The 11,455-nt window shown below is 41.5% G+C and overlaps 1 protein-coding gene across 1 annotated transcript; it reads right to left on the bottom strand.

Moving 5' to 3' along the window:
• Positions 1–5,706: 5,706 nt before the first annotated feature.
• On the bottom strand, positions 5,707–10,357 carry tmem256 (transmembrane protein 256). The gene is made up of 4 exons (XM_071530712.1): positions 10,241–10,357; positions 8,814–8,851; positions 7,393–7,473; positions 5,707–6,155 (listed from the first exon to the last, which is right to left on the bottom strand). Exons 1-4 carry the CDS (start codon positions 10,320–10,322, stop codon positions 6,012–6,014), a joined length of 345 nt encoding a protein of 114 aa, XP_071386813.1. The 5' UTR covers positions 10,323–10,357; the 3' UTR covers positions 5,707–6,011.
• Positions 10,358–11,455: the final 1,098 nt, after the last annotated feature.

Below are 11,455 nucleotides of genomic sequence, written 5' to 3' on the forward strand. Positions count from 1 at the left end.
AAGCCTACAGAACATTAAGTGGTGTACTGCAGCTGAGGAAGTGTGCTGCTTGTGGGACTGGGCAGTCTGCCTACTGCTCCCATTTGCTCATTTGTCAGTGATTACTTGCCCCATAGGTAGAAGTGGGCACTGTACAGCAAGGGTTCCCACACTTTTCAATGTCAAGGAATCCTAAAAATAAACACACTGGACCATGGACCCCATTTGAAAATATTTGTCCCGCGGAAAATATTTTTGTTGTTAGTCATATATATATATACATATATATACATATATATATATATATATAGAGAGAGAGAGAGAGAGAGAGAGGGTTATATGTATTTTAGTAAAGAATTGCATAAACTGTAGGCAGTGGTGGAAGAAGTACTCACATCTTTTACTTAAGTAAAAGTAGAAATACCACAGTATAAATCTATAAATATAGTTTTCTATTAGCATCAAAATATACTTAAAGCAACAAAAGTAAAAGTACTCATTATGCAGAATGGCCCATTTCAGAATAATACAGTATATATTATATTATTGAATTAGAATTATTGATGCAATAATGTGTAAGCATCACTTTAATGTTGGAGCCGGAAAAGGTGGGGCTGATTTCCACTACTTTATATACTGCTGGGTATCTTACAGTAATCTATAATAATCCATCACAATTTATTAGTTGATTATATTTTGTATTAATAATCTGACTCTGCAAAGTAACTAGTAACTTAAGTTATCAAATAAAGGTAGTGGAGTAAAAAGTACAATATTTCCCCTGAAATGTAGTGGAGTAGAAGTATAAGTAGCATATAATGGTAATACTCAAGTAAAGTACAAGTACCTCAAAATTGTACTTAAGTACAGTATTCGAGTAAATGTACTTAGTTACTTTCCACCTCTGACTGTAGGTGGGAATGGTGCAGTCAAACCTATGAAAATGCTAATTCTTATACATTCTCTCATCATGCTAACATCTAGAGTGAAACAATAGTGAAATTAAACTATTCTTCTTTTTGCTGCAGACCCCCTGGGACCCCTGGCAGTCCCCGGACCCCACTTTGAGAACCTCTGCTGTATAATATACCTGCATAAACCTCCTCGATTACACTAGCCTACTATGTATTCATTTTATGCATCTCTGCTAAACATTTCTGGATTTATGGTCTCTGGCATAATGTGTCAGACCTCTTCCTTAGCCTATTTATGGATCATTTCTACCTCATAGACTGCAATCACAATGAGTGCAGGGAAGGACCTCCTGTGTGGTGTCACACAGATCCTGATTCATCAGCCTATTCTGCGGAATAAGTGGAATATATATCAAGATAATGGTGTACCAAACAGCACTTAATGAGCGAGTTGAGAGAATGACACTCCGCGTCTGCCAAATGAGAGATAAGAGACAACCGTGGCCTTCAGAAGACAAAGTGACAGCACAGGCACTTCAGAGACCGAGAGCTCGCTGATAGCTTTTAACTCTTCCTCTCCTCCCTTGCCCCCTTTTTATCCAGGAAGAGGAGCATAAAAGAAAAAAAACTATTACCAATTCTCTCCACATTCCTTCATACATCACCTATCTCTGGAACTGGTGCTACCTTAAAAACCTTCCCCTTTGAGGAGTCAGACAGCCTGACAGTGCAGGTAATGTTGCTGTTGTCCAGTGATGACCTTGTAACTCTTCACTGCAACTGGATTGCATGGTCCCCTATGGGTTGAGGACATTCTCACACCTGTTGGGCTTATGAAACCCTTTCAGAACCCACTGGATAATGTCAAAAATGCATAGTCATCAAAAACATGGCTGTGTTTCTTAGTTCCTGAGAAGTTGACATTGTGGCGATACAAGGTTTTCACCCAACAACGGTGGTGGTTTCAGGTCACCCATCTTACATACTTCTTTTAAACATCAACTAAAAACACACTTTTTTAAACTTGCTTTTAACCGACTTTTATTCTTTTATTTATACATTTAATTCAGTTTTATTATTGACTCTTTATGTACTCATGTTCATTTATTGATGTTCATATGTGAGTATTTATGTTGTATATTTTATCTTTTGTTTTTATTTTATTGTTTTATTCTTTACATGATCCATTTTATTTTGTGTAAGCACTTTGTAACAATTGTTAAGAAAAGTGATATATCAATAAAGTTATTATTATTACTATTACTTGTTCAGCAGAATCTGCAAAGGATAAGTGATCAAATAAAGTGATAAAATAAAGTAAAAGATGTAGATCTAGAGGGGAGGTAATGCAGTTGAAGGAAGTAGAGAAGGGAGGATAGAAGAAAATAAGGAAAGAAAGAAAGAAAGAAAGAAAATCTCAATGCTCCCTTAGCTGGCTTAAGAAAGAGAAGAAATGAGCAATTATCATCACGGCAAAAATAGAGCCATTATTTCCAATAATTAGCTGTAAACCTGCACTATTCCATTACACAATTTGCATAATACCTAATTCATTACCCCTACATAATTTATCTTCAGCGCCAACCACCACCAGCTACCATCTCCCCATCCGGCTAATCACAATACCTAGACATTACATTACACTGAGATGGCGGACGGATAGCGGTTATGCTGATATGGTAACGATGGCAGCTTTCCCCGAGTGTCGTCCCCCCCGCTCCACTGATGCATGGCCGCCGTCCCAGCAGTGAAATGATTGGATATAAAGCCGTGAAAAAGGGGGCTATAGAGCAGCCGGGCGGTTAGCGCGGGGCCCTCGGTGTCCATCGAAGTGAGGGAATAATCTATCTGAGAGTGTGATAGCGGTGACCATCACTTAAGTGGCTTGAAAAGGTCAGCAGGGGGGTGGAGGGGGGTGGGGGGGTGGGGCCGGGCTGCGGGAGCGTCCTGAATGGCCATTACAGTCATTCCGCTTCACTGTGCGAGCCGCCGCAGCCTTGATTGATGCCTCTGAGGGAGGATTTGGTGCTGCTGAGGTGTGTGTTGGACAGCATGCACTTTAATATATTGTGTGTGTGTGTGTGTGCATGCATTTGTGTGTCTCTTGGTGTGAAAGAGAGGAAAGAAGCTCTGGGTAATCGTGTAAGATGGCATGGGCAAGGCGCTTCATTCCAGTCTTTCTCATCAGGAGAGAATCTGGAGAAGCCAACCAAGCAGCTAGCTGGTCAGTCAGTCAGTCAGTCAGTCCGTCCACCGGTCCCTACTGGCTCTCATCCCCCAGCTTGTCCATGACTGATGTCTCTCCCACCGACTCGCACCTCACCTTTGAACGAAACACCCTCAAACCGAGAAATCGATGGGACAACGGAGCCGTGCCCCCCCTTGCAGAAGAAGCTGATGTAATTAAATCCGTCTGCCGAGTAAGAGGAGAAACACACCGAAAGAGAGAGAGAGAGAGAAGGGTAAAATTTAGACTAAATAATAGATTCTGGAGTGGAGAAATAAAGGAGGGGAAAAGCTTGTGAAGTGCAGGCGAAGTCCCCGGAGGTACAATTAACAATATCTACCGTTAGGATCTGCGGTTCTTCTCTCTCTCTCTGCCGCCCCCAACAACAGTACAGACCAAAGCCCCCAGACCCTCTCCCGGCAAGTTCACTGAACAGAACCATCTTTATGCTGCTTTATGGTCTGTGGATTATACGGCAACATAAAACGAGTGCCGTGGAAAGCAGATGTAAAGGAAAAACCGGTGCTATTCATAGTAAACGGAGACGGTACATGTGGATATAGTTTCACCTGAATGACCTGGGAAGTTATGGAAGAGGGAAAGAAGATTAAGGCCCAGACACGAGCGTCTGCCTGTAGCTATCTCGCTTTCCATTTCTCCCCCTCTCATGTACTCGCACCTTAAATGTGGTCTGGTAGAGCAGAACATCACGATCCAGCTAATGGATTTTAACACAGAAGCCTCAGATAATGAAAAAACTGGAGAGAATCCCGCTGCCGCACATCTAAACATCAGCTAGAGGAGAGACAGAAACACTAAAATAAGACGTGGTGTGTGAACCCGGTCAGAATTTATAGCTCACATCATGCGCGTGAATCAGACGCTTTCCCCCTCGAGCATTTCACACGTAGCAGCGAATGCGACGACGGCGCTAAAATATGCGTCCGACTCCGTGAAACACCCCGGAACTTTCAGTCAGGAGTCTCCGGTGAACTTTCAGTCATGCGTCTCCAGAGTCTCTTTCACAAGTCCATATTAAGACGTGCAACCGGGGTTTCTAAACTTTCTTCGCCGTGTGATTGCTTGGCCCTGGCATGGTGGAATGCTCCCCAATAGCTTACTCCGTTCTAATGAGGTTTTTACGAGTCGTGATCAGGGGCTCATTGGCAGCGCGTTCGGTCAATATAGCGGCTTCTCTTCTGAGCACAGCCTCGGCTTATCGCGCCGACCCCGGCAAATTGACCTGGAGATTTATAAGGCTATTTTGTAAAGGTCCCCCCCAACCCCCACCCCCACCCCCGCATTCGTGGGCCTACAGTCAGGAAGGGGAATTAGTGCTTCAATGGATTTCGCTTTCAATTTGAATACGGAGCGGTTGGAACGCGGCCCCGGCTAAAGGGAGGCCACTGGTAATGAAGTCCTTTGTGTTCCGCCACTTAGAGGATCAAATGCTGTAGGCCATGAAGACGTTCAGCAGTGAGCTCGCTCAAAGAGACAGGCCTTCCTTCCTTGCTTCCTTCCTTCTTTCACAGCTGGTGGATCATATGGGTCCCTCCACCCTTGACTAAAAAACAGATGTGATGCTGAGGCCACCTTTCCACCTGGCGCTAACATGTGTCCTAGGTGACTGGATTGCATTTGGGTAGATCTGATTACCCAGATCGGCTCTGGAAGTGGTCAGAGATGTGTGAATGCAAATAGTCTCCAATCCTTTTGTAGTAACTACGGAAACAGAAATGACATAAAATTTTAGTTTAACATCAAGTGTAAAAATGTAATCCACACAATCCAAATATGAGATGTATGTTAATGCCAGGTGTAAAGGGAGTCTGGAGGAACTACAGGAACTTGTGAGACTCTTATAGAAGTCTCACAAGTACTGGGTCTACCAACCAGGTGAAAGCTGCTACACATAACATTTTTAAACATCACTATATCAATGTCAAATTAATTGTGACACCGTGGTATGATTACTATAAACAAATGAGACCGTGGTCAAGGCTGCCAAACTTCTCATTTGTTTACAGTAATTATACTGTCTCAAAATGAATGTGGTAATGATTTATTTATGCTAAAATGCTACAATGGTACTGTCTGTTAGAAACAGTTATAAAGCAGTCTATCCATCTATAGTTATCAATATGTGATTTTGGATTTTCAAAATATTACAGAAATTGGCAAAAAAAATGTATACATGTACATGACAATCATTCAAATTTTTCATATACAGATACATGTATGTTTTCAACAGCTCGCAAGAATAAAATGTACTTCATTTAATTTTGAATGAATGCCATATACATGTACAAATATAATTTGTCTGATGCTTTTTGTACATTTTGAAACATATCTCAAAACATATTCTGAAGTATATGTGAAAAGTATTTTTTGCAGCTTGGGGAAATATAGTAAAACTAAAGAAAGAACAAGATATGCTATCCTTCAGTGCGGCTAACCTGCGTTCAGCATCGCTACAGCTACTGACAGCAGCTGTGGAAATTGATATTACCTGTTTTAAAAGCATCATTACTGAAATTCTGACATTATGAAATCTGCTGCATCTGTTAAGTCATTACCAACAAATCCTTGAGAAGGTATTTTCTTTAATCGTGGCAAAGTGCATAACACATTCACACATCCAGAGTCACACAAACAAAATGAGTCAAAGGGCACCAGCCAGAAAACAGCCAGTACTGGGTGGGAGGGAAAGCGATACTCCCACTGCGGCCTTATCTTATGCTGCCACCCGCAAAACAGGGAAGGGACCCGCTGGACGAGAGACATTAATCTCTCATCCAACCCTCTCCAGTTCACTGATATACAAGTTTGACAGTTTAGTGTCACGCAGCGTCCCTGCGGAGGTGATGTGAGCTGTCGGGGGGGGGGGGGGTTCAGATAATCATGGCCAGCCAGCCGGCGATCATGGCCATGCCACCCACAGGAGCCACCTTGCGCAGGCCGGGGTCCCCCGTCAGGGCCTGGTGGTACAGAGAGCCGCAGAACATCCCCATGCCCGCCACCAGGAGGGTGCCGGCCTGCGGAGAGGAGGGGGAGGGGACAGACATGAGCATCCGTTTTCTCAACTCAATATTTTACCTGCCAGTCTGGGGATCCTCACTAGTCATGAGCTTATAGTATGATTGAGAAAAAGAGCGATTTTGTGATAGAAAAACAGCAGAGGAAGATAACTTTTTCAAGAGCAAAAACAACACTAAATCACATGAGGCAGAAAGCTGTCTAAGGCAAAGCACCTGCTCTGACATCACTGACTGGGGTGTGACCAGAAGTGCAACACGCTTGAAAGTCTCGACCCATAGAGAGCAGTGCAACAACAGTTCTTTGTCTAATGTGATTTAGTGTTGACTGAAGGCCGTGATTGCAAACATGGAGGATGCAGGTACATGACATCCTCTCAGAGAGAACGGAGCACAGAGTTTCATCATCTGGCATAGATAGCACCCACTTCAAGGGCTATTTCTGCACTGATGTAACTGAAATTAGCTTTTTGGCTTGCCTGCCAGCGGCTGGTAAACACAAATGTACCTGCTGGTAAAACAAAATGTACCTGCCAAGAATAAGTTTTTACCTGCCAAAATAATGAATATATACTGTTCACAGAAATATGTCACCCAACCCGTTTTCAATTCTATTTTGTGTGCAGAATCAACTACTGTGTGGTACTTTAAAAACTTGCTCACTCCCTTATACAGTGGATCTTTTTTTGTCTTGGTCTTCATTCTTTCTTCTTGGTGGCCTCACACCGGCTGTGTGTTTCCACATTGGAAATAACGTGAAGTTTCAACCAATGTTAGACTAGTTAACCATCCAGGCAGCAGAGGAACAGGAGCAAAAATTTGCAGAATTTTAGAGGCTACCACTTTGTGTTGAGCAGCCTAACAGGCAGCCAATCAGGAGTCTGTTTGATACAAAGCTTTGATTTGATTGGCCCAAAGACTGTATACATTCAAATCCTTATTGATTCATCCACCAAAGACAATTTTTACTGGTATTTGACACTTGTTGGGTGTTAATTTCTTACTCTAAATGCAAGACATATTCAATTTGCTGTGACCAAACCATTGAAAATAACTGAAAAAGCAGCATAGGCACATTCAAAAAAAGCATCCTATGTGATTACGGCTTAGAGGAATACTGATTCACTGAGGAAGGATAGGAGGGAAATGATGGAATTTCACCATCAGACTATTTCAATTTTAAAGGACACTGAAGTGCATCCAGCCCTGAGAAATGGTATTAGCCTTCAATACTCACCACAGCAGGTTGGCCACAGTGGGCAGCGCCCAGCAGAGCCAGGCTGTGGTAGAAGTGGTACTTGTTGGCTGTTTCAAACAGCTGGAGAGACAGACACACAGAGGAAAGACCTATTACAAAAAGTCTGCTCTCTCAAATCAGTTTTCATTTTAGTGAATCAAAGATATTGTGAAAAAGATTACTATACAGTGTAAGTGGGCATTTAATGGGTCATGGCTAATGTAAGAGGAAAGTGGGTTATTATCAGAGAGCTATTTCGTCATTTTCATCAATCAGGCAAAATTCCCTAATGGCACAAGCGACAGTTACATTAGATCCTTTGTATTGGTTAATTACTCCATTCTTAAAGGATAAGGCTGGTGTTTTTTAATGCATTGCTTACCGTCAACAAATCCTATGAAAATAACAAAATCAACAATGCGTTTGCTCTACTCCCGTTACTTTCTGACTTCCCATGTACCGTTTTTAGCCGTCAACCCGGAAGTCATTGGCTCCAACTGTAAGCTAAAAACCTTGAAATACAGCTCACAAAGACATAGTTTCAATTTTAAAAATCGCTAACTGTCACGCCACGAAAAGTCAGGCTGTTGTAGTTATTACCAAATCAAATTCAGATAGTTTTTAACCGTTTTCTTAATACAATGGAGTTCTATGGCTGCTGGGACATGGCTTCACTGGGCACCGGCTACATGGACGAGACTTGTTGGCAAAACAAAATCATTGCTGATTTTGTTATTTTCATAGGATTTGTTGACAGTAAGCAATGCATTAAAAAACACCAGCCTTATCCTTTAAAGGGAAGGCTCAGGATTTTTAGAGGCCTTTTCTTTGACATTCAGAATTCAATTTCACATCAAGAGTTTTGGTTTTAGGGGAATTGGCACCAGCCTCCTGTTAGCATTTGTCAGTGATAGTACAAGTCAGTCAAGATGGAAAAAAATATTCCTTACTAAATATATGTAATACTATGGGTAATAAACCATTACTAAATCTCAAAATTAGGCTCTAAACCAAAACCCAATCTCAAAATTGCATACCTGTCGTTTCAAATATCTACTATACGACAACTATTGAAATATATGGAATGGCTTGATTTGAGAGAACTAGTTTGAACCCTGTTGACTTCCACTAGCATTGCTGGAAATTGCCAACAGGAGGCTGGTGGCAACAAAATCTCTGAAGCGAACACCTTATAAAAGAGCACTCAGCAATCAACAGGACAGTCTTGGGGGGGAAAAAAACAACTCTGAACCTCCCTTTTAATCTGAGAATTGACTATTTGCAATGATGTTACTGTCTGCTATTGTTGTGTGAGGATGTGTGTAAAGTGTATTGTTGGTTCTCCTTGTGATGTACAGTTATGTGGAAAAGAATTTCCCCCCGGGGACAATAAACTAACTAACTATAATGAGCTTACATACCACTCTTTGGTAATCATCAGGGTCGCTGTTTTTGAAACCTGGAAGTAGAGGTATGGAATAGAAAAATGACACATATGGTATTCATGGTATTACACTGTGAAAACTGCTGGATCTCAGTAATAATCAGAAATATATTGTGACTCAAACAAAACATAATAGTGACAATCTATAGGTGAGGGGTTCCCGTATTTTTCCATATCATGTTTTTCATCTCCACCACAGACTCCTATTTGATACGATTTTATTCTAAGGGACCCCATCTGAGAGGACTCCTGTGGTTAGTTATGATTTTGTATAGAACTACAAAACTGTCCCTCACTGTTGGTGGGGAGGTAACTACAGTGGCGGCACTGAAACCTATGATCAAAACAGTCATCTTTATGCATGCTGTCATGTTAATGTCTAGAGTGAATTAATGGTGAAATTAAGCTGTTCCTCATCTTGCTAGGGACCCTCTGGAACCTCCCGAAGGACCCCTGGAGGTCCCCGAACCACACTTTGGAAACCACTGCTATAAACCAAGGCTTCTCAGATGTTTCTATATCAAGAACTCCAAAAAGACAAACTTAAGGTCACCAACCCCCATTTGCTAAGATTTTGTCCAAGGAAGATTTTTTAGTGTTGATTTAATATTGAAATGTAGCCCTATAATTTCTAAGTGGGGAGGTAACAGTGTTGAGAATTAACCTATGAGCAAAACAATCATCCGTATGCATTCTCTCATTGTCAGTCATGGTACAGTCTAAGATTCCAGTCTAAACACCATGTTACTGACAGCAGGATAAGGGGCAGCCCTAATGCGTGCCGTTCTCACGTATGGAGAAAACGGCATGCCAAACTTCAATTAAAAATCTGTCCGTTTAATGTTACCATGATAACCCGCAAAGTTACATAACTGGTAGAGCATGACTGAAGATCTTTTACCAAAGTTTAGGAGACACTCTTTCATTCGGCATAGATCAAATACAAAAAGCACCAAATATTTCAATAAAATATCAACTTTTAGAATTGGTTCGCCGCTACTAAATTGTCTCCCACCAAAACACACCGTGGTGGGCGATAACGTTAGCGAGCAGTGTCAACCGATTGTGATAGTTTGATATTTTACTAAAATAACATGCTGCTTGGTGGATCATTCATAAGCCGAATTTACCAGAAGACACTAATAAATTGCTGAAGTGCTTAAGCCTTGTTTAACCGGTTATGTATCTTTATCTATAAGCAAGGCAACATTAAATTGCCATATTTTTTAACAGACTTTGGCAAAACATTGGAAACGGCACGCATCAAGGCTAACACAGTAGTGTGACATGAGCATATGACAGTCCCTGCTGAGCTTGGAAAACAGCTTATTATCCAGCCTAATGGAAACAGCCGTGCATGCTGTTTGTCGTGCAAGGTGTTATTACAGAGATGTCGGTGCCTACCGTGAGCCCCGTATGCCCCGGCTGCCACCGCCGAGGCTCCCGACAGCGCTGCTAACCTCCGGACAACAAGGGACGCGGTCATATTGTAGCTGTGTGACTGTCCGACAAGCGGAAGACTGAGAGATGTTGCCTTCAAGGTCTCCTCGTGAACTACTACTTCCGCGGTCCCAAGTAGTATTTAAATGCCGTCGGACGAAAATAATAACAGGAGGCCTGTAATGAAAGTGCTCATTTGATGGCTGTTTTATTTTGTAAATCGTGCGGCACAGAGCTAATTCGTACTGAAGCAGTATTATGAAGAGGAATGCACGTCAGCCATGTAATGTTTAAATTGTTTACATTTATTTAAAAAGTTTACATTTCCAAAAAAAACAATAATAATACGTTCCACTCATTACAAAAAAATAAGACAAATGACAATCAAATTTAACGTGTAAAAATAAAAAAAATACAAAATACAACTATTTACAAAAAATGCCAAACAAATAACATAAAAAAAAATGAAACGACATCAATTACGCCATCAATAAAAGTCACATCTTGGATTTTGGGGTATCGAAATAGAAAATTCTATTTGTTTAGAAAATTCTCACTTTCCCCAGTTGTATTTACCACTTTATTGAGTCGCTCATGTGCTCTCCATCGTGATTACAATATTTCCGACAGTGCTTGAATGCAGCACCACAACCACAGGAAACTGCATTCATTCCGGGGCTCCGGGCGGTGAAGTACATCCGCTATCAGTGTGGAGGCTGGAACCAAAATGGCGACAGCCGTGCTACAGTTTCAGCCCATAGGGCAGATTTCCTAACTACCAAATGGATTCTGACACTGAAATGACATTTCAGCCGGAGCCACTGCTCTGATCTGTTTGATGTTTCTTATTAAAAGCACTGGGCTATAAGGCTGTCAGAGGCCTTTAGATGATGCTCCAATTAAAAAAATATTTTAATTGCATTCAACTGGCTACTGCAATGCTCTTTCCTCTCAGTTCTGAATTTCACATTTCTTTCAACAACTTTTTTTTTTAACCTCGACTTTGCTTAAGACCCCGCATTTGAAATGCATTATTCATGACAGGGCTGAATTATACTATTGTGCTGCTTTGGTATGAATAATTAATTTTCTCCACAGAGGAGAGTTGCTTGGCTTTAGAAGGGGTTTAGGCTGCTCTCTTCCAACATCACGGCATGCACCAAATTGCCCCATAACACT

Source organism: Centroberyx affinis, unplaced genomic scaffold, assembly GCF_046629955.1.
Source record: "Centroberyx affinis isolate AG114_WGS23_722 - 3 ecotype Tasmania unplaced genomic scaffold, CSIRO-AGI_Caff_v1 ptg001962l_1, whole genome shotgun sequence".
NCBI classification, from domain to species: domain Eukaryota; kingdom Metazoa; phylum Chordata; class Actinopteri; order Beryciformes; family Berycidae; genus Centroberyx; species Centroberyx affinis.

Excerpts from the sequence above, each read along its gene's own strand:
- tmem256 (XM_071530712.1), bottom strand. The coding sequence starts at position 10,322 with ATGACCGCGTCCCTTGTTGTCCGGAGGTTAGCAGCGCTGTCGGGAGCC. Across the intron at positions 8,852-10,240 it reads CGGGGCATACGGGGCTCACG|GTTTCAAAAACAGCGACCCT; the intron begins GTAGGCACCGAC and ends CTCTACTTCCAG. Across the intron at positions 6,156-7,392 it reads ACTGTGGCCAACCTGCTGTG|GCCGGCACCCTCCTGGTGGC; the intron begins GTGAGTATTGAA and ends TCCTCTCCGCAG.